Source organism: Pogonomyrmex barbatus, unplaced genomic scaffold (assembly GCF_055798465.1).
Source record: "Pogonomyrmex barbatus isolate J1 unplaced genomic scaffold, ASM5579846v1 scaffold13, whole genome shotgun sequence".
In the NCBI taxonomy this organism is placed as follows: domain Eukaryota; kingdom Metazoa; phylum Arthropoda; class Insecta; order Hymenoptera; family Formicidae; genus Pogonomyrmex; species Pogonomyrmex barbatus.
Window position 1 is genome coordinate 2,970,872 of NW_028297109.1, and position 24,502 is coordinate 2,995,373.

The window sequence follows — 24,502 nt, forward strand, 5'->3', positions numbered from 1 at the left end:
GCTTCGCGTCGCGAAATGTGCTAAAGTGGAATCCTTTAACACTAAGGCCTACTTCCACCTAAAGGATGTTTTTCTCTCATTTGGAGATAGATGGGGCGACAAGGAGAAAAAAAGTTGGGGGTGCTAAGAGATATTTGTAGAATGCGTAGGGCGGGAATGGAAAGGATGAGCGGACAGTGCATTCTCCAAAGTTTTTCTAGAACTTTGCAATTTTCTCGGCGAGCACCCAATCGAATTTCCGACTGTAAAGGAGATCGCGGAACTCCCTCGCCATTTCATCAGCCGGCATCTCCGACATCAACTGTGCATCGGGTATTAAATCACGAAATTACGAGAAAGCTCGAAAGGTCAATTCTTCCACGCTAACTTTCATGGTGCTGACGCCGAGGGTGTTCGCGACGTTGAAAATTTGATCAGCCGTTCGAGACTCCGCTGAGACGGAAGTTCAACGCGAAATCACGGGCCAAGTGCGAAAAATAAGACGTTGAAGCTAAATCTTCGTATTCACGACACAGAAACAATTTTCTTTCTTGGACAATTTAACTTTTATTACAATTTTAATCCTCTACTAAACATATAAGAATAGCAAACCGAATAGCGAACGTGAAGAGAAATAAACTTTCCCCTAATCATTTTTTAATGATATTTTAAATAGATGTTAGAATTGAGATATAAAGCATAAAAATTAATTCTGTAATATAAATATGTATAATAAAAGTATAATAAAAGTTTTGCCCTAATCGGGCATTTAATTTGCTGTCATGGCAAGAATTACAAGTTCTCTAAAAAGGGAATAATTGCTAACTATCACTGAAACTGTGCTAAGCTCTTTTATAAATAATATTATTTTTATATAGTTATTTCTAAAAATGATATTGTTCCTATGAATTTTGAATTATGTAATATCTATCAAAGACAATTTCCGCTAAAGCTGATGGACAGGGGAAATCAAACTGTTCTTTTTTTCTGAAAAAATTTATGATTCTGATCGAATTTAGCTTCTCCTTTGGGTTCTTCAATTATTATTATGAACGATCAAGCTTTGCCGCAACGCATAGTTCATAAATCCTCTAGCGATATTAAAGTTAACGTTGGTGCACACCAAAGGGATGCTTTCCCCCCCCCCCCCTCTGACCCTCTCGCTCTTTCATATCCACTTATTTAATAAATTTTCGATGGCAACGCAGAAATAAATGGCGACAAGTAGCCGCCGAAGTTAGGAGGGGGATTCTGTCGAAAAGAAGAGGTCAACAGGAGATGGATCGATTTGAAGGACGAGGGGGAGGGTGGCGGAGGAAATAGCGAGAGAGGGAGAGAGAGAGAGAGAGAGAGAGAGAGAGAGAGAGAGGGGGCGATTCAGAGAAGGGTCGGTGAAATCGTTGAAGTGACACTTTTCCAAGTTCCGTTGCCGATCGATCAGCGGTAGCGAAGTACACGGTCGTACTTACCCTTGGGATTTCGCAAAGCACGAAAGGGAGATGAAAGCCATTTCCTTCGAAGATAACACGCCGTATTATTGCCTGACATGAGAAGAAGCTATCGTTTTTGTTGTGCTTCACTTTGCGCGTTTGCTGTGCGTAATATAACGTAATCGCGCCCGAATGCGGTGAAATGCGTCATTCATCACGTCATATTTGTCTCGAGATCGCGATAATACGAAGACAGTAAGAAGTATCAGTGTCACTCAGCTTTCTGCCTCTGCTTTGGAGGCAGAGATGTTTGAAGCGATATCTTCAAACTCGACTTATCTTCATCAGCTATTATTTTCGCGAAATTTTCTTGGTTGATTTTATTATATAATTAACAAGTTCCTATTCTCTACTCGCGATTCTGAGTTTTGTTTGCGAGACTCGTAAAAGCTCGATTATCGTAAAAGCTTCGTTTCGCCTCGCTGCTAGTGAACACTGCGGCTCACGGTTGAAACGGCGAAAACAATTTCCGACATTGACGCCAACCATATTTCAGCGTCTGCTGTCGCGCAGAAGAAAGTATACGCAGTACTTTTGCCGCGCATGCAGTAATTTATTCTCCTTGGGTTCTGTGCTAGTGATATGTTTTCTCGGACAAAACTGCCATCGCAGTTGCGGAGCTTTTTCAGTAAAAAAAAAAAAAAAATATATATATATATATATATATATATATATGAGAGAACTTTATGCGATACTGTCCAGTTGAAATCATGATATTTCGCGTTGTAGCAGCAAGTCAAATTTTAAAGAAGTCATTTTCTACAAAGATCGAACTAAGAAATTGCAATTGCTTAAGGATATTCTGATTATACAGTTCCAGACAAAAGTTACTTAAATTTGAAATTGATGAAATTCTATGTTTCTATAAGTTAAGATATGCACCATATGTGCTTATATCGTGAGAAGACTTAAATAATGGTTAATATGATATTTGGCACTACACTTGAATATATTTGTATGTATTAAAATATATTTTTATATATTTGTAATTTTGCGTTGCTTTATCATTAATATCTCGGGTTAGTGAACCGATATAAACTTTTTTAGAAACATTGTTTAGTATTTTATTTATTTACAAACAAAGTTTTAGAATATTGGCAATATTGCTTTTTTTATAATTTCATTGATATAAGTGAAAATATATTGTTATTCCATAAGAAAATCTCATGTAAAATTAAAAGTTAAATAACTCGTGAACTCGTGAACAGTTAGAGAATCGACTTCAGGTTTTAGATATGTGTTCAGATGATAGATAGAAACAATTTATTAAATTTTCAAGGTAAATGCCAATGTTAAAATATTAGTGCCAGTTACATCCTTAAGATCGACTCGCTCGTTGGGCTGTAAAGGATGAACGTATGAAGGTAGTTCTCTTTATTAACAGTAAAGTTAATTAAGAAGTTAAGTTTACTTCATCGAAACAAACGTAGGAAAATATCTGCGATAACAAAGCGGATATGTGAATTTAAAACCCACTACGTTAGGCATGAACACACGTCGTTCGCTCTTCGTTACGTTGCGCGTGTCGTCGGCAATGTCATCGACGCTCGCCTTAATTCGCATCTAACACGCTCCGTTGGCCGCACGTGTTATCCGAGGTGCGGAAAGGAGTTAACTGCCGCCGCCGCCGCCGACTGTTTGCATAATTCGGTAGTGGTATTGGTACTTACGTTTCATATGCAACGCGGAAACGGCGGCAAACGCGCGTTAAGCGATCGCGCATTTACAAAGATAACGCGCGATTTTGCTCGTCGGCCATCCTCGATTGCGATTATCCACGAAGCGCAAGGCCGATCGATATCCTTTCTACCCGCGCAGGGGAAACGCGGGAAGAAACGCGAGGAAGGTGCGATGCGTCGCGGGATATATCGCGGCGCGGGCCATCCTCTCGCGGCTGCGGGAGACTCGAAGACAAAGTGCTGGCCTAAATCGACGGATCCGAGGCACTCCCGTGCAGATCGTTCTGTTATTGCGCGCGCCGTTTGGCGACGCGCCAGACTTTTGAGCAGACCTAAGTGGCCACCTCGAATTATTCCGCGAAATACTCTCGCGTGTCGAGAGAGAAGGCACGAAAAATAGCACCCTCGTTATTATTTGTTGCAGATAGCATCGACCGCTCGACTCTACCCGGTTAACTCTACGTGAAAAGGAGGTATGCTAATACCGCGATCGTTTCTCGTATCCCGCGATATTCCGCGTTGTCCCGCGTTGTGCCGATTAAGAGTAAAGAGTCGCCGAAAGGATCGAGGACGAGCAATACATGTTAAAACGTTATTTCCCGTACAGCGCGCAATAATCGCGTTTGCGCGATATACATCAAGCGTTAATTATTAAAATGGCTATAAAATTATTACCATTCTAATTAAGCGAATCACTTTTTCGCTAATATATACATGTATATATACATGTCAGCTACAACCAACATATTATAAATTGGCTGATATATATACAACGCATGATGTATACAACGCGCTTATACAAAAGTCACCGATACATACATTCGTAACATAGATGCACGTATTTATTTATATAATATCCTGCCAATCGTCGAGAATCGAATTATCGAAGATAATTTGAAATTCAACCTACTACAAAGTCGAGTGCTCGACACAAAAGTCTCGCATTCGGAAAAATTCTGAGAATGGTCGCGCAAATGAACCGGCCAGCAAATGGAAATAAATGCAATTGCGCTTCTACGGCGTGTATTATATCGAAAGGTTACGTGCATCGCCTTTGTCGCCGGCAGTGGAGCGCGTTAACTTTATTTCGCGTCGAATAAATTTGCGTAATCCGAGACGTATTCGCCAGGCGTATTCGCGAATTACCGCGTTTCCTGTGGACATTTCTGTCGCTCTTCAACGCAATCTCGAAACTCGCACGTCCCCGTCTGACGCGCCCCAATTCGACGATAATGAATTTAATCGCGTCGAAATTCATATATTCTATTCCATCTGTAAATGTATTTTCACAAAAGGATTTATTAATTAGCATTTATTTCATGAAACTTCGCAACAGCTAACTATCGTTTATTTGTTACACTTTTGTTAATTCGACAACTATTTAAAGTTTCGCGGAAATATTTTTTTCATAGAATTTCACCTCATTCAGTGTATTAATAAAATTCAAATTTTACTGCTATTTCACATCCGATATATCGGATTTTGCGTTAAATTCGCAAGATTCGCGATGTTTCTCCGCGTTGTAAACAAACGGCGGGAATGTTTGCGGAAATCTTGCTCGCCAGTATGGCTCGTGCGATGGAAGAAACGACGGGCGAAACATCCGTGTATCGATTCACTTTGATCAATTAATGGAGAACGATTCTCTTGAAGAACCGCGTACGTTGAAGTTTGACCGTTGTCACAAGAGTAACGATCGATTTCGCATCCGGTCGGACGACATCGACACGGAGGCCACGCGGAAAACGCGGGCTCTGGCGACAAGGGAAACACAATTATCGGCCAATCAACGTGCTTATCTAACGTCGACCTCCCGGCACTCTGCCTTCCAGCTCACCTTTCCATCCGATCACACGAAAATGAGAGGTAATTGCAACGTCTATCCGGCCCGAAGACCCTTCGATCGTTCGTTTTTTATCACAATAAGCCGCTATCGGAAGCCGAATACCAATAGCTGATTCGATTACGAGTACATCATGTGAATACGCGCGCAATGCGAATAGCAATTTCTCGCAAAGGAACGAGCCCCGGATGATTGATTTAATTATATCTGGGCAGCGGTGCACTGATGAGAGATCCGTCAATATTGTTACCTACAATTTGTGATGTATGATTGATTATCGATTTGATTGATTCCGAAACAGTCGGGATTGTTTATTATCTGACTGACTGATTATGTCATATTAATATCGGAACACCGCTAATAGCGATATAACGAAATATTCAGCGGGAATGCATATTGAATACATGTAGAACGTTTTGATCTCTTGATTTGTTTGATTGACTTAAAAATTAATTTCAGTGCGAAAAGCCCAAAAAGCCACGGAAAATAGTCTTCCAAGTAGAAAAATATCTAAAAAAAACTAGCCAGAAACTAACTAGTTTCTACTATTTTAGATATTTTGATACTGGATAGTAAATCTCCAGTAATTAGTCAGAAAATCTAGACCAAGAAGATAGTCAATAATTCAGAAACTAGTCAGAAACTATCCATGTTAAACTGCTCAGTAAATACTAGCCAATTTCTGGTCAGTAAAACTGGTTAGATATATTGGCTGGTGTACCCATAATTTCTGGCTAGTTAGTAACTAGTTTCTGGCTTTTTTTTACTTGCGCTGTTAATAAATTGAATGCAAGTCCTTTACAAGTTTTTTTCTTTATGAATTTCTCGCTGGGCGAGAAGTTTCAGGCTATATTCCACTTCTCGATCGATTCTTTTGATATTCATGAAATACACTTTTTGAGTAATTGCTAAATGCCACGCGGCGAGCCTCGCCGCGTGTAACGTGAACAAAGAAAGTTGTCGGCGTTAATGTTTAATTCAGTAGGCCGGACCGGAGGTAAGATTTTCCTGGGAAATAAAATTTATCAGATGCATTATACCTCTGATTAGCATAAACGTATAAGCAGTACTTTACATCAAAGTAATTATTTATTCTGAATTTTCATTACCATATATCCCCGCAGCGATCGATCTCGCGAGATGCGAGGCTTTTGCTTTATTAAGTGAAACGAACGAAATTAGAAGTTAGCGCGAACGCGTTAACTTTTCCCTTTTTTTTCACTTGTCGTTGCATGCGAATCTAGATTCCTATCTCTTAAACTTTACGTGTCGACGATATAGCGCGCGGTACAAAGTGGTTTGTACAGCGCGAATGCACTGTTACACTCTGACAATGTTTACAGTGGATTTTACGGCGGAATTCATATTACATTGAAATTTTGCAGCAAAACAATGGGCTTCGCGAAAACGTTACGCGTACGTCAGCGGCTATGTACAGAATCGGACATATATCAGTGGGCCAGAAATAGTTCTCGAAACCCTGCGTCAGGGTCGCCCAACCTCTCGGCGTGCACGATAGCCTATCGATTTTAAAAAGATCTTGTCATAAATCACCGAAAATCAACTTCAATCTTTTGCTGTTTTATTTCTCTTTCCTGCTTAATTAGCCTCGGCATGTAACACTGAGTTTAAATCTTCGTACATATTCTTCCTCTCTACACTGATAAGTAAACCTTTTCAGACGCCGATTTTTTTCATTCTTTGGATTTTAACGATTTACTATAAATGATTAATATTACTACATTAATATGGTTCATATAACTTGTTGATTATTCTTATTATACGTAATTGAGGCGCTATTTGTGTATTATTGTATACAAATTTCTAATTGCTGGTAACAACTTTTTTCCTTTTGAGTGCATCTTAAATCGTTTATTAATCGGAAACTCGATTTAATATTCGCGTATATCATACGTTTGTCGTATTGATATAAGTCTGCACAATCAAGTAAAGAATAAAAATATTCTAATTATAAATTTCAGTTTCCGCGATGTGCTTTGTATTTCGCGCGGGGAGATTTCACCAGCTAGCCCGCTTTCCCGAAAAAGGGATGAGACTAATAAGAATGAAATTCGATGGCCCGAGGGAGAGCTCGCGAATAAAGGCTGGAACGAGTCTGATATGTGACGGACTGACAGAGGAACGAGAAGAGTTGAATTTCCTCGTGGGCAGCTGTCATATTTATACCTCATAGGAGTCACAATGCCGGCGACCGTTATTCTCTCTCTTCCTCTTTCCTTTTCCTCTCTTTTGTCCATCGTATTTATCCGGCCATTTCTCATCCACTTTTCGTTCCGTCGCGCTCATTTCATTAACTTATAAGTACGCGTCAATCACGATGACATAATATAAAAGTACAGTATCTGATATATCAATATATCTGTTATCTCTCTACATAATAATAGATGATGATGAAAAATCGATATGATGCGTGAGCAAGTGGACAATTGTTTGTCAGCGACAAGTGAAGATAACCGAGAGAACAGATATGTATCTTGCGAGAAAAATATTTATGAAGCACTTTGAGTGAATTAATCCTGCGGATTATATCGAAATCTTTAAATGGAGACGTGAGAGGGGCTTCGAATTAGGAAGGGGGGCTTGATAGAACTCGATATCCCGGTGATATCCGTCAAGCTCATGCCATCGAGAGAATTTCGAACTCGCAGCGCGGACTGACGCGGGAGTACGACTAAGTGATGGGAATCGGCTTTGGACGGAAGGCTAGAACGTTTTGCGGGGAAGTAGTACGTTCCTTCGTAAGGTCAGGCACCTCTAATCTGACAGCGGACGGAGTATCGCTTCAGCTCGCTCCCCGTCCCGCAAGACTCACCTGCGCCACTTGAAATCAATCGCAATCTATTTTTAATCTAATGGGGATTGCTGATCACGTCGCGTGACCTCGCTGCATGAGGTCGATTGTTTAGGACTGACTGATGAAGGAGAGGTAAAAAAATAAATCTCTCGCTAAAATTTAATCTTCAGCGAAATGGTTCGCGATTAAATTTTTTTACCACACGTCCCAAACGCGTTCGCATAATAATTACGCGCTTTGCCGTTTACAATTTAAATTAAATTTTCTTTGTACAACCTTTACCTTTTACTTTTCCCACGTGACATCATAGTAATTCTCATTTGTCGAGATACATAGTCCACTTTAAAGATATCGTAAGACACATTTTATGTTCGTAATAAAGTTTATGTCCCAATGTCGTAATCAAAGTAGTGGTTATTCTTCTGGTAAACACGGGCCAGTTTATCCGTCTATAATCCTCCACGCTTCTCTTCGATGAACTTTCGCAAGTGGGAAGAGAAATACTGATTCGTGAATCACATTCGTGATTTCTAAAGACTTTGCTGCTATGTAATTTTATTGATCTGCGATAAGACAACAACCCTTGTATAAAATAGCATTAGATCGAAGGTTGAACAAAGAAACAAGCACTTGAAAGTAGGTTGTCAAAATTTTTCTAATTAAATCTCGTAGAATTCGCCAATTTGTCGTAGCGTTGTCAATTAGAAACATCATGCCTCATTTTGTATAAATGAACGTAAAGTATCCGAGGTATAAAATAATATTGTTTCCAGCGCGAGTTAAGAGTCTCGGGGTGTCGCGGTGATTTTTCTTTGTATTTCGCCAGATTTTCATGGATTACACGTGTTTCTGAGCTCACGGTCTTTCTTGAAGTAATCTGCTTTCATCAAGCCGAAGGGCGTTTGCATACATTGCCGCTTGAACCTTCGCCAATTTCCGTGATTCCCCGGGTAGGAGAACCCCAGAGAGAAAGAGAAAAACACCCTTCCTCTCCTGGGATCTTTTAATGCACTCCGGGCAACTTAAAGTTCTAATGTCTGTTTTCATTCTGCGGGACCACCGCGTAGTAAAAAGATACGATCGCGTCGGAAAATAACCGATGGTCAAAACAAAATGCAACGACAAAGTTTATGAGAAAAAGGGATGTAATTAAGACTACGAATCATAACAATACAGGATAGATCTTCCGATAGACATTATTTTAATTTAAATTATCTCACGTTAATGGCAAAGCCAGAAAATATTAAAACAACAATATAAAATTTAATTTACGTCTATTTTAATCACAAAATTTGTGATTTTGTTTAAATGCTTCTTATACGTAAAAAATCGTAGCTAGCGCTAATGCCAATAATACGATAATAATGTCTGATTTCTGCTTCGGCAGATGCTACATGTGGGCAGTAATCCAAGATTAACCTTTACGCTATCAAGCTTTCAGGCATTTCGCGCTGAAGCATACATACGCACAGTCTATTTCGAATAATATCGCATGCATTTGCAGCGAAGATTAATAGCACTTTCTGGTGATATGTGCTGCAAAAAAATGACAGACGTTTATACGAGGAAAAAATTCTACCAAAATTTCATTAGAAAATTAAGCAAATTGTAAAAGAGAAGCTTGTCAGGTATCGTCCATGTATTAAATTTTGTATTTTGTACCGTGAGTATATCGTAAATTAATGAACCTTATATTTTTTATTTTATAATTCACATCTACAAATAAAGTTTCTGTGCTCAATAATTTATTTCAATTAACTACTTGATGCTGAAACCGTAGTTTCTCTGCGTAAAAAAAAATCTTCATGTAGTTGTCACAAACATTTTTTTCATTTAATTCGAGTATCAGCGATCGTATTACGAATACATCGAGATATGTAAGCTCGATACGTTCCTAAGAGACATTATTACATACTTCATATGAAACAAGAGAATGTCTCTGAGGAATTTGCGAAGGTCCTATCGAAACGAACTTAAAAATAGAGATCGGATTGCGAGTTTGATAAAATTGAGGTCATCGCGCGGATCAGCGAATTTGGACCTAACAAGAGTCTGAAAAGCAGCGTTTTCAAAGGTGGCAATCGACTATATCGAATCTTCACAATTCTTTCCTGATACTGCTTTGTAATGCCTCGAATGCGATAACCAATCTATAGAATTAAGAAAACTGCGAAAATATTTTATTGAATATTTTTTATACTTTTTCGAACCACGTTAAATTTATTTCAAATTTATATAGTCCAAGCTTTGATATAAAGATTTAAGTTTAACTCTATTAAAACTTTTAAATTTCTTTCTTTTCTTTTATTTTTGAATTACTTTTATTTTTATTTTTGAAATACAATAACTGCGTATAAATAAACCATGACCATGGCTTTTGATCCTGTTTTTCAATATTTATACAATGTATGAAGAGAATTTTGATTAAAACATACACTTTTGTTAAAGCTCGAAACATAGTAAATATGCACAGAAAATGAATAGAACACGCGCGAAATTAAACAAACGCTTCGAAAATCTGTTAGGAATATAGTTCAGAGAACCACGTGATTTTTCAATGAATGAGGATGATGATCGACATAGTCAGAGACAAAATGGCACAAAATTTAACGACCGGAAAATGCATAGATTGATGTATCAGAATGAGACTCTGGAATAATGGGCCATTGTGGATTACGAGCACTCTCGCGGCGAAAATTACAAAGTTACGAGGCGCTCGTGAAAAGTTAAGACGTACTTTACAATGGGAAAGAGAGCGTCTTCAATTTTATCTCGTAGAGAGCTCGATGTATCCAAGCAATATTCAAGAGAGATATCTATCCGAGTAAAAGAAACAGAGAGAGAAAGAGAGAGAGAGAGAGAGAGAGAGAGAGAGAGAGAGAGAGAGAGGGAGTTAATAAATGAAAAGGAGGAGATTGCGGATAGACCTGAAACGGGAAAGGAGGGAAAAAAAGGAGATGAAAGTTGGCTTTAGAAGCGTTTTCGCACAGAAAGGCAAAGTGTTTGGCTTTGACAACGGGAGTTTTTTAAATTGAGCTATGTTAGTCCTAAAACGGGGATTTTATGACACGACGATTGTAAGCAAGCTTGTATAAGCTAAATATGTAGGAGATGATAAAGCAACCATTTTACTTTATGCTGTGATATTAAGAAAAGAGCTCCATATCTGCTAATAAAACTAATATCGATCCTGTCGTATAAAGTATCATGAATTTAAGTTTTTTTTCTCAAGTGACAAGTATTTTTAAGTTACAGCACATTGTAAAAATCTAACAAGTAATAATACAATTTATAATTATTAAACATATAATTATTACAAGTTAATTATTTATTTGTTATCATATTCCCTGACATTTCCAACATTTACCAACATCATAGTTTGCGATATTTATATCAAATTTAATTTATTCGCTGGCATGACGGAAACACGACTGATAGAAAAGAATTACCTGTAAAATTGTTACAGATTTTTCTCTAATATAATAATCGGGCAGTATTCACCAATTGGGTAGGTCGGCCCGGATAAATGAAAACGCACGAAGTCACGCGATAAATTTGCTCGCGTGAAATTCGCGCGGGTACATCGCGCCTTCAGGCTGGATTAAATGATCGGCTCGCGACCGGATGCAATTTAATTTGATTTTGCAATCAGCGGCTTTATTATCAGCGGCCGACGAACGCGATGTGAGCGCGATGATCAGCGCAAGCCAGAAATTCCCGATCGAAATTCCGCGATTGTTCCGTATACATATGCGATCGTCGCACGATCATTCGTACAATTTTCGATCGATTATTTGGCGGACGTGCGTATGCATATCGCGGACTCGCGCGATGCGTCCTTGTTACAATATATTTCGGTAAATTCCATCGGCAGTGACAGGCGAGCTTGATTGCTCTTTCATCGTTTTTACCCCTGCTCCTTTTTACTCTACGTATTGAACTAATAATACTCTCTATTTTGTACGCTCAGTCAATGGAATATACATTTTATAACGCTACAAAAAAAAACCGATCTTTTATTGTTAATATGACAATATGACAATATTAATATCGTTCTACTTTACGTTTTTTATTATTAATATTATTTTATTATTATTATTATTACACTTTTTATATTCCTTTTATTATTAATGCCATAATGTGATCACAATATCGTTCTATTTTTATATTGCTGTGAAACGCGTCCTTATGGAAGGTGCACGCGACGAGTTGCTATGGCATTTGAAATAGAAATAACCGTACTGGTTTAGGCGACGATCTAATATGCGAAAGTTGCTTTTGCGACTGTTGAAGTTCGTTGCATCGAACGCAGGTTGTTGAACGTCTATACTATATCGCGCTATATAGCCGCGCTATATGCAATCGCGTTTACTCAAGTCTCTGGCAAGTACAATGAACCAAACTGCGGGCGTTAGTCGCGACAATAAACAGGCATAGATGCCTTGGCTTCCGCGAGTTCGATGAGAGACGGAGACTCTATCGCGCACATCGTCGCACGATTTATATCTTATCATCGAACGCAACTCGCCGTCAACTTCCCGCGTTCGATATTACACGTACGGCGCGACGTTTCGGACTTATTCTACGACGCTTGCTTTATTATTGTTGTCGGGGAGAATATCGATTACCGACGGGAAAATTCTCAACTATACGCGGGAAACGCTCTCCGAGCCGGGCAGATGCGCGAATTGAATTTTCGCAATTTTTCCAGTCAGCCGCGAAGACTCCGATAATATCCAAATATTACACGTAATGCATATTAACGAGCATATTGAACGTACAAAGAGAAAAGGGGAAATTTCCTTCTTACGATATGTCTCCGTGCGAATTGAATTTATGACGATATGCCGTGAGACGCAAACGTTTTAACGTTTTAATGTGAAAAAATATATTTGCACGTGTGTCTACGCGTGTAAACGCGCGAGAGATTTAATTGCAGATTGAAATATTAATTATTCACTGTCTGTTCAATTGTCGGCGAGCTTTTACCAAATCTGTGGATCTGCGAGGGTCGTATAGCACACGGGCGCTTATCGCATTTGTACCAGATGCAAATAAGCCTTTCATGATTTTCACCGTCGTGATAATCGGCGGGAGCGTGTCGCCGATGCAATGGCGAGCGCCGCCATTATGTCGATAACGACCGAGCCGGAGAGTCCGGGTATTATGCAGCAATTGGCCTTACTTGGCGCCAGGACAAGTTCGCATCTAGTATTCGGGGGCACCTCCTCTCGGAAATTCCACGTCGGGAACGCGAGGAACGCGGACTCTTTCTCGGCTGGATCGCGCGGAATAACAGGTGGCACGAATAAAGCGGGGTCCTCGGATGTCGCGAGGATAAATATAAACCGGTGCTCGTGGTCGCAAATTTAACGACTACCCCCGCAATTCCGAGGGAGAAAACGAACGACATCGCGCATCTCGGAGTCATATACGAGCCGTCGAGCGGCGCACCCGCGGTCGTATTTTCCTCCTCATTCCGGAGAACAAGAAAATTCGCATTTGATGCAAAATCCAACTTCGCTGTTATATCATTCTCTCTCTCTCTTTCTCTCTCAAATATAAAACTTTACATATATTACGTGCGTAATACAGAGGCGTACTCGCGAGATTATCTTAGATGCGGACGACAGTGGGAGTATTGCAGTGTTAACTAGCTGCGGTTTATTTATGAAGCGTTCTTGAAGTACACCGGCGAAATATTTTCGTTTTATCTCGACATCCTAAATATATTCGGCAAAATTTGAAGATACCGCGCGGCATGCAGGATTCCTTCGAGTTATTTTCGTCGATCGGCTCGTTTGATGCGCATTCGCCGCCGAATATCGATCGAAGGGATATCCAATCACGTCTATCAGAATTACTAATTTGCAAAGAGAATCGATCAATCTTGGAGAGATAATGAATACGCGCGGTTGCACACATCGTACATCACGTAAGATCAAAACCGACCATTTTCTTCCAACGCAAAGATCGACTCTTTACAAAATGTTCCGAAAGATTGATTACTGTTCAAATTTTATATATATATATATATATATATATATATATATATATATATATATATAATTATATATTTATTAAAACATAAATTTATTAATACATTTAAATTTATTAATATGCACTTGGCAAATAAAATATTTTGCCAATACTTTTATACTATAAATATTATGAGAATAAAAATCTTGGGAGAGAGAAAATTATAATTTAAAAACACGATAATAAAATAATAACGCATTAAAATATATATAAAAAAATTGTACATTAAATACATAAAAATGACGTTTGAATTAAATCGCTTATTTTGACAAAAGTAACCGTGAAGATTCTAAAATATTGCGAAATTAAAATTTGTAAAATGATTAAAATTTCGAGGGAATAATACAGCAAAATGCATTGAGCCGAAGAGACACATTTTACGCTTCCACGTTTTTCATATTTCGAGCATTGCCATTCTGGCAAAAGATAATTGTTCGTCACGCGCGTTTTCCCCCTTCTGTCATACGCAGGTGAATATTCTGTTGGCTTGTTTTCGGGGTACGTCGACATAAAAAAATGGGTTAATAAGTTTTCGACGAGGACCGGGTATTCATTCGGATAAACTCCCATTTAAGTGGATATGCAAATATAATTCTGGTCTCAATTATTGTGCATACCGTACGCATCGCTTGCTTTGTGTTATCTATGGGATATTGTTTAATCGCATAATACGCGTTTCTGTGTGATTATGTATGGTCGATTCTTCACTCGATACTCGTAATCGCATCGATCGTACAACAATATCCCGAAATTGTACGTCGGTAAATCATTTTTTCAATGGCTCCATTTGATAAATAATTATTTTTATCAATTTATCGATGATAGCGTTAAAGCGTCAATTTTTGGACCATTGACTTTTCTAAAAATATTATCACACGAACGATTTCCATACGAGATCGTTCAATTTTTGCCATTAATTTCTCGTCAAACAGAACAATTCAGTTTTAAATTTTAAATTCCCTCCATCTGAATGTTATTCACTTTGTCCGGAAAAAATTCTGTCAGCAAGATGATTGTCCATAAATTGCATGCATAACATGTTGAACAACCCAGACGTTGAGTGCTCCGACAAATTCCGACGTCGTTGTTCGCCATGCAATGTGGCAGTCCTCATGTTTGCACCCCGTATCCGGTTCACGAACGGAGGTCGGATGAATCAGCTTGAAAAAGCGTTGCTTTATTTTCGTTGCGAAAGAGGCTCGCCACTAACAGCTACGACGACGACGACGACGACGACGTAAGGAGCAACTCTCGTGGCAGTGGGTCGCCGCATTTGTGTCAAGATCAACTAACTTTGTTCGTTGTGTGACAGCAGCATCACTGCGACAGCGTGGACCGAACGTTAATGCAGTTAGTGTATCTTATATGCGCCGGTTTAAAAATACCCGAGATGCGCCGCTTCTCTCCCGCATCTCTCCCGTTTCTTTCCTCTCGAATAAATTCGTGAATTAGTGCCAAACGTTTGACCGTCCGAGATTAATTCCGATAAACAAAATCGCATTAAATAATTTATTTTTGCCTTGAATGCTTTGCCTTTAATACGATCGTGATTTGTTCGTGGTAGCTTTTGTTATTCGGTGTATCTCGGATAAAACTCGGAAACTTCGGAAAAAAATACAATTTATTAAGTCGTAATCTTTCGCTGTCCGTTGACTTAAATCGCAATGAATAAAGATTAAATCGCCATAAATTTGCGCTTCGACTTAAGCTGCGGCGGATTAGCGCACTGCCTACAAAAAGCGGGACACCCGATTTAATCAGAAATATCTGTCTCTCTCTTACGATATAAAACGGAATGTCGCACACGTGTCATACGACTTCAACATTTTCGCTCGCCCCTCGAGAAAAGTTTTCATTACAAGGCTGTAAAAATGCATGAGACCATTTATAATGCTCAAGGGCGTTTTCATATCTCTGAAAATAAAGCCGATACGCGAGATTTATTCCGCTTCCCTTACAATCTTCTTAAAACTGTAGAAACGCATCGGCATTTTATGTTACGCGAAAGTGGCCATTTCAGACGGCAAGATCGGCTATCTCGGCTCATTTAATATGCGTTTTCGACACGCTATTTATAAGATCCTTTTTATTCCATCTTACCCGCCCGAACTACTTTCATTAAGGAGACCATCTTTTACCGAGACAATCTGTGTGTGTTGTGTGTATGTGTGTGGTGTGTGCGCGCGCGTGTGTGTGTATGTGTGTGGTGTGTGTGTGTATGAAAGCAAAAAAAGGAAAAAAAACGCCCGTCAAGACGCTACAATGGAGAATACATAACTGGCAGTGTCATTGTCTCAGGCAATGATTAACGTGTCTCGGCAACATTGTTCCATCTGAATGTATACCTTCGAATAAAATGACAACGCTATTCAATGCGCATCGACAAAGGGAAATGTTTATCTATTGAAAAAAAAAAAAAAAAAAAAAAAAAAAAAAAAAAAAAGACGAACGTGGGTCTTCTCCGCGATAAGAGAGGATATAAATGATTCGTGACTGGGAACGCGTGAGCCTTACAATAGCTTTACTTTTCGCGACAACTTTTCGCGCAACGATATTACGAGTGTGAGTTTCGGCCGATCCTTAACGACCCGTTAAAACGCTATCATGGTCGAAGGAACGCCCGCGTTAATTGCTTTCTTGCGTGACGATGGCAGGTGTCACGGCGTATACGTCATTCGTGTGATTACGCCTGAGGATTAACCTCTCGACCTTATTACACGGATGAAATTCGCGATATACCGAATTCATTCGGTAAAGACACTATTGATATATTATACATGTGTGTTCTCGTATAAGCTACTTCTCTGTGCACTGGCAACCGTCTCGCATTCGTTCTTTTGTGCCCAGCAAATCAATTATTGAATAAGAGAAGATTTCAAATATCTTTTAATTTTTAAACTTAATATGTTAGTTATCTTATTTTTTTAATATTCTTTTTTACAAGATAACATGAGGTGCGCATACTTGAGGTGGCGCCAACAGTGTGATTCTAATACGTCACGTGCGATGCTTCTCCGCGAGCTGCGTAATTCGTAATTACACTTGACCAAAATGAAATTGCAAATATTTACATTGTTAATACTTACGGCTTGCCTTTGATAAATTAGTCTGTGTGGATTATTTCGAAAATCAGTACAAAATTACTATTTTACAAAAAAGCGAAGGAATGACGTCAAGTATGTGCGCCTCATGTTATCCTGAAAAAATCCTGCGGAAAAATATTTAAAAAAATAAAACTAACATATCGTTTAAGTTTATTTAAATTAGAAAAAAACTTGAAATTCTCTCTTTCAACATTATTCAATAATTGGTTTGCTGGGCAACAAAAGTTTTCGCTCGATGTATGCTGACAATGCGTTTGGTGTGCGGAAATTACACTGCCGTGTATTACGTTCCATATTTGCTACGGAATTCGAAACTATCGATACTCAGGCTTTCATCACAGACATGAATCAAGAGGCGGCATGCGAGCGTTAGGATTACCATTGTTTACGTATTGACTTGCTAATGATGGTAGATTCGCTATTCAGAATAATAACGTGATCCACTCTGTGTGTGTGTGTGTGTGTGTGGGGGGGGGTGTGTGTGTGTGTGTGTGTGTGTGTGGGGTGTGTGTGGTGTGTGTGGTGTGTGTGGTGTGTGGTGTGTGTGGTGTGTGTGTGTGTGTGTGTGTGTGTGTGTGTGTGTGTGTGTGTGTGTGTGTGTGTGTGTGTCAAGGGAAAAATAGAGGAGTGTTAAAATTCCGCGAGAATGTTAATGTAACAGAAAATTCTCTCTATGAAAAAATATCACCGTCATAATTTCGCTCTTCTTGAAAATATCATCGAACATCTTTAAGACGTGGCGTCTTCGAGCGTTCCAGAACGGGAATACGGACTTATATATTTACAGTGATCTCGGGCGTGTCACAAAATACATTACAACTTCTCCAGATCTACGAGAATTTTCAGAACGCCTTTTCAACCTCTCAAAAACTCTACCTTAAGTCTCAGCGCGATCTCGAAGGTCTCGAGAGTTCCGAGAATATTTAGAACACTTTGAGTCTCTTCTCGAGAGTCTTGAGTATTCGTAGTTGAAAGACTACGGGAGCATAATGCTATAGAAGCTTCGATTTTTCCGGCTTATAAGTACTGAAGGAAAAAAAAAGAGAAAGAGAGAGGGAGAGAGAGAGAGAGAGAGAGAGAGAGAGGAGAGGAATTAAAATTCGAAAATTGAGAAAAAAGAAGCATATTTAAGCGATACACGCGTTGATCGCGCATCGCCGAGACCAGAAATTAACCCAACATGAAAGAGATGAGAGTCGAGTTTTATTCTTTCTTTCTTTTTTTTTTTTAATTCGAGATGCAAAGCGTTGGGAGAAGTTGGGAAAAGTTTCGTAAAATGATACGACGACGAAGAGGCAGTCAGCTCGGCGCTAAAAGCTTCTAATACGCTTCGAAATGCTCCGAGAGAGCGTTCAGCTTCATCGAATTATGCGCTTGATGTTCTTTACCAAGTGTCAATTGCGCAGTCGTTAAGTGGAGCCTTCAGATTCCGTGGCCTGAATGCATAAAATTTATTTCTTAATGAACTTAATGGAAAATGCATTTATGATGCTGATGCGGAAACTCGTGGAATTTCAGCGCACAATAACGTCTCGTATTTACAAAGATGATACATTTCGTTTGATTGCGATGAAATATTCATTTTGTTTGCAGCTTCATTGTATTTATGACGATCACAGCTGAAAGAGTAAATATGAATCTAACATGTCGATATGAAAAATATATAAAGCACGTGTAATCAATATCGCGTCTCTGCCGCATCAATAATTCATTACATTTAACGCAGTTATCATTTAATGTCGCAAATCAATAATTTAAGTTTTCATATTCTTTAATTATAAGATAATTCTCTAATTATTGCATTATTCTTTTAAATACTTTTTTTTTGACTCAGTTTTAAGTCCACGCGGTGTGCAAATTTCCTTACAATTCGTTCGTGTAACACGAGTGCATTCGAGTCGCGTGTGAGTCGCGTAAAAGAGGAAGGGACGGGAAATAATCAGACTAACTCGTTTCCTTAGTTGCCCGTAAGACGTCTTTTAACCGTTAATATTATTTCGGATTAATCCGGAGAGGATCGGACAGTCAACAAGCCGGAGTAATTCATTAAGGAAAATAGGATCGAGTTGTCTCACCAAAGGAGATGAGGCCGCTGTTCAGCATAGACAACTTGATCTGACTGGGAATGGAGGCGAGACTCTGTCCGGGATTTAGATGACGCTTTCTGGGCGGTTTCTCCGGTGCTCGGGGCGCGCTTCTGCTTCTATGGTGATGATGATGCTTCCTGTGGGAGTGGGAATGCGAGTGGGAACCAGCGGCGGTCGAGGCCGCGCCTGTACGATCGGAGCCGACGCTGCTCAGACCGAGAACACCGCCGCCGGTCGACTGCGTTCGTAGGGACGACATGTTCTGCAAACATCGAAGAAGAAAGAGAAAATTAATGAGGATATAAAGATAGAATCTGTCTTGTAAAATATTAAAAAACGGTATTTTAAGAGACGTCTCTATCGAGTAAATCGCCATAAACCACACAGAGAGAAGATGAAATAGTTCTGGCAACTATGTTTATGACAATTGTGAAATTTTAAGTATTTAGTTTTTCAAAGTATGTAACGAGTATGAAAGTAGTGCTGAATGCAATAAAAATATAGTCGCGGTGTACAAGCGTACAAATTTCTAATTATTTCTAGTTACGACTTTCTTCTCTAAACACGCGCGAAAGAAAATAATTTATTTTTTGAGAAATTGTTTCTACTTTATTTATGTTATCTACTTTTTAGAAAAGTACTGTTAAATATCTCTGGTTCTCGTGCACATTTGAGCAGATAATTTTAAAACAGAGAATAAAGCTTGGGCAAAGTCATTTTGAAGATTATAAATCTAGTTTAGACATTTCAAAATAAGAATAAAATAAGAAGAGAATTTAATTTAATTTTTTTTGCTCTTTGACTCGTTATTTATCTTTCATGAATAAATTTTGGCTATCATGATATTCCGATGATCACGTACAGATCTTTAGACAATATAATCAAGTAAATTATACAAATATATTTAATCTGTTGATGATTTCGCTCGAAATTTGCTGCAAAGTTGGTAACTTATAACACGCACACGTTTTCCGCACTCTTTTGCGGAAGCACAAAGCAAACATTGAAAAAAGATATCGAATTTTAATCCTCTTTCAATATTTGCATTCGAACGGCTTGTATGCCCAAGAGCCCAACGTTAAGCGCCAGTCGACACTGTTTGTGTCATGCACGCCCACCATCCCCCTAAGGATTATCATCGCTCTCACTACGATCTCCATCGTGTCTCGCACGACGCTCGTTGCCGCAGCTTCTCAAATCTGAAGTAAGCGAGTTCTCGTATTTTCCCGGGAAATATATTTCCCGCGATAGCGTGCCAGTGACGGGACTTATTAAAGACTCCCTCAAAGATGTAATTACGCATCTTCCGGATATACGTCGGACGGATGAACGGGCTCGTTATTCTCAATCGTTTTCCGGAAGATTTGTCTTTCTCCCCGAACGATCGCGGGTTTCTGTTAAATTTCGCAGCGGCGAGCAGCATCTAAAACAAGCAACGTCTCGTCTTTTGATTGACTATGACTATCGCTGCACGCGACGTGGCAGAGAATAGAGACAGCCGGTTCGGCCAGCTGGCAACATGACGCAGAAGATCGCGACGTGTTTTCCTGCGTTTCTTCGACGCCTATATTTATCGGGACGACGTAATAAGTTAATAACCCCTTACGCGTGCCCTCGGTGCCGCTCTCGATGACCAAAAGCGGTATTTAAGTACTATTTAGCCTCCATCTGGACCGAGTTCAAAAGCTGAATCGATAAATAAATAGCGAATGTCAAAAGAGAAAAAAAATATATATATATATATATATATATATATATATTATTGTTGGAACATTTGAAATCGTCTGAGAGTCGAGTAATTTCTACGGACAAACGTTTCTCTTTAAAACGTCCTCTACAATTATTATTCTCGATGATTAAGAGCGACATCAATGAGTTAAGTACCAAACCTCTGTGGTTTTGACGACGTTGCGAAGTCGGAGTAAAATTGAATAGTGAAAAGTCACAAGAGGCTAAATATTACGCTTTTAACGTAGAAACTTCGAAAGTACTGAAAGATTGCTATATAAGCATTTGACACATTTAATTTAGACGTATCTAATTAATTTTTTATAAGTGAAGTTTCGAAAATTTCTTCTCAAACTGTAGTCGTATTCAATCTGTGTTACAATAGTTTTGACAAGTTTATTGTCAAAGCACATATTCTAATTATAAACTTTATAGACAAGATATTATTCCATAGTCGTCTTCTTCCTTCATTGCATTTTCATTCAGTTTCAAGTCCTGTCTATGTCTCTCCACTTTCCATTAGCAACGATGTAGTTTTAATCGCATTTGCATGCAGGAAAATCCGAGAAATAATGCCATTAAAAGCAGCGTAAGTTACTTTACAGATATAACTTTTTAGGTTGAGTGATAGAGCTTCGATTAATAAATTAAACCTGTAAATATAAAGACTCCATTTCTATAACGCTGTGCATTAAACATATTAAATTCATCTCTCTTATAAAAATATCGTGATATTTATAGATATCTTTTATTTTTCATATTTCTCCTATCAACAACTAAAATCACCGATAAACGTAAAAGTAATCTGGAATTTCCATTACTTCGAATTTGCGAAATCATCTTCTCAGTGGAAGTTTGAAAAAACTATTTTGAGGATTCGCGTGCAATTAGTACAAAGAAACTATTTCTCTCTCGACGACGTTAAGTTTGATTCATTTTTCACTAGCGTAGGATAACTCGAATTATTCGAATTAGGAATACACGCGCAGCTTCTAAGAGGACAATTTGCGGAAACGAAGTTTCTCGGAAAGTCTCGTAATAAATCTTTCATGCAAATCGCAAAGTATTTTAATTTTCAAAGATGAGAACGTCAGAAAAATCGTCTTGATGATACATGATAAGATTTTTGTGTTTTCTTCCGCTTATCACCCGAACTGATCTAATTTTCAAAAATGCGCAAATTAATCGTATTAATCGATAGAAAAATAATTTGCGCGTGAAATTTATACATGTTTTCAAAAGTCCATATCTCACGAAGATAGCGGTACCCTTCAGGCACAACTTTCAGGGAAGCATTATTTATTGTATACTTGGCACCAGCCCCCGTCGCGTCTCCCGATTTATCGCAAGAAACTGAAGAAGTTGGAAACCAAGTTGGGAACAGTACGGTTTCTTATAGAAATATTTAAATGAGCGCAACTGGGGCAGATTTTTTCGCATTTCAAGCTGCCGCTGCCGCTGCTGCTGTTGATTTCATCGCAAAATTTTAATTGTCTATTCTTGATATAACAATCTGTGTGATGCAGAATCCCTCGGCGTAATAATTATCGAATTGCCGTTGCCCGATACTTGTGTTGAGGTTTAATCCGTCACTGTCGCGTCCACTTCGAGCACCGATAATGGATCTTCGTCCTAATGTAACATGATGCATATTTCAACGCTATTGCGACCGTATTGCATCGCGAATTCTCGCAGGAGAATTGGACCGTTCGTTATTTTGCAGTTAAATTTCATTTCAGTCCTTTCGCAATTTCTACCGAATTAAACGTGATAAAATGCACCGTAAAAGCATATGGCGGTGACGCCTAATTGCGCGCAATTAAACAGTGGCTGTTTAATCAGTCGAAACTCCGATGCACAACGTTTATACGTTTTGAGCAAAATGTAATTTGTAAGAACGAAGTCTTACAACTTAACGATACTTTTTTATCCGATTTTGATATTAATTTTGAAGCCCGGTAATAAAATGAATTTGGTTTATTATTTAGTTTATAAGATTGTGATGGCTATATGTAGAGAATATTTTTGTATTTACATATATGTAAAAATATTTTTGTCCATATACATATATAGTACGAAATTACTACACATGATGTCTAATCGCAGTTAATAATTATAGTATATCGCCCGAAATGGTCCACTGAATTGCTTGCTTAATCGACCAAAACTAGCTAATTATTTCCCTATCCGAATTTCGGACGCGTTTATAGCTGAATTAATTAATAATTAAGTAGAGGGAATTATGTGCGTGTACTCGCGTGTGCGTGCTCTTGTTCGGAAAAAGCTGACAATATATTTTATTGATTTGCAATCTAAAAGTTGATGCGCATTAACCGTCATTATTAATGACGTTAACTTAATTAAATATTGATTTTCGCCTCTCGATCACCATCGGCGTTCGAAGAGTACATTAAAACGTTCGCGTTTGCGTTAATACAGTCAAGATAGGATGTATTCAATCACGTTTACAACAGCGCCATAAACTCGGGCCCAAAAGCACCGAGCATCAGACAGACTGTCATTTCGTAGAAGCAAAGTAAAGAAAGGAAAAGGAAAGAGAGGCAAGAGAAGAAAAGTCATCGTCTTTTCCTCTTATATCTCCTCGCTTATATATATATATATATATATATATATATATATATATATATATATGTATGTATGTATATATATGTATATGTATATATATATATATATATATATATATATATATGTACATATTGTTTTTGCCTATGGTGCCGCTCTTTCCTTTAAAAACCTCTGACTGTATTTTATAGCCTGACGGCTAGTCGGAGAAACGGTGGTGCAAAAATACTCGCAAAACACCGACGAGGACGCTTCTCCTTCGCACAACAGTCACAACAGTTAGACGAATCGCCATCGAGTTTCGCAACCGCGCGCTACCGGATGTTACGCAATTCCGCTGAAGATTAATTTCTTGGTATCCGCGCATTGTCTCGTGATTTACCGTTACAGTTTCGCGCTAGCTATATCCGTGAGTTAATTAAATTTAATTCGACGATCTCGTGATTTAACTTCTCGAGTCAATGAATTATTTATGCATGCGATATACTGCATCATCGCGTATATTACCTCCTGCCCTGGTAAAGATTCTAGAAAAATATGATGTGGTTTAATTAACGTTTTCCATACGTTAACTTTTAATAACCGCCATCGAGCTGTTGAGGTGTCACCAAGATATCTGTATATCCGTCTTAATTTTAATTTCAAGAAAAATCTTCTTTATTTTGTTAAAAAAGAAATATACATAAAATTTTTCACTCATTGTATATGCGCATAAATATCCCGATAAATCTGACTTATTTTTGCGAGTGCATTCCGCGAGGAAGTTCAACTTTTGTTGGAGGCGATGCTTCTTTTGTAAATTTAAATGAAACTCGCTTTTCCTTAGCGCTTGAGCGAGGATTATAATTGCTCCTATTTGCGTTTCATTTCTATTTACATTTGCGAACGTGCTCCGGCAAAACTTTCGTGGTTTCTATGCTTGTTTATCGCTTCGAGAAAAAGAGTCGAGATGGTGATTTCCGCCCCTCCTCTCGTCTCTTGTCATAATTTTACATATTACATTTAATATATTATGAAAGCACGAAGCATTCATCGGCGTTTTCAGATAAACTTCTACTTCTCGTCGCTTTTATATAAACTTTTACACGAAGCGATTACGATAATTATCTTTACGTCAACTTGATTCTTCATATTTTAAGATAAAATACAGCTTGA

The 24,502-nt window shown here is 38.6% G+C and overlaps 1 protein-coding gene across 1 annotated transcript in view; it reads right to left on the reverse strand.

Moving 5' to 3' along the window:
• Ptp36E (protein tyrosine phosphatase 36E) overlaps positions 1-24,502 on the reverse strand; it is a 58,717-nt gene that overhangs the window by 25,617 nt on the left and 8,598 nt on the right. The window contains exon 2 of the mRNA XM_011642978.3: positions 19,025-19,298. Coding sequence (XP_011641280.1) covers positions 19,025-19,298 — 274 coding nt within the window. The remainder of the gene's footprint in view (positions 1-19,024; positions 19,299-24,502) is intronic.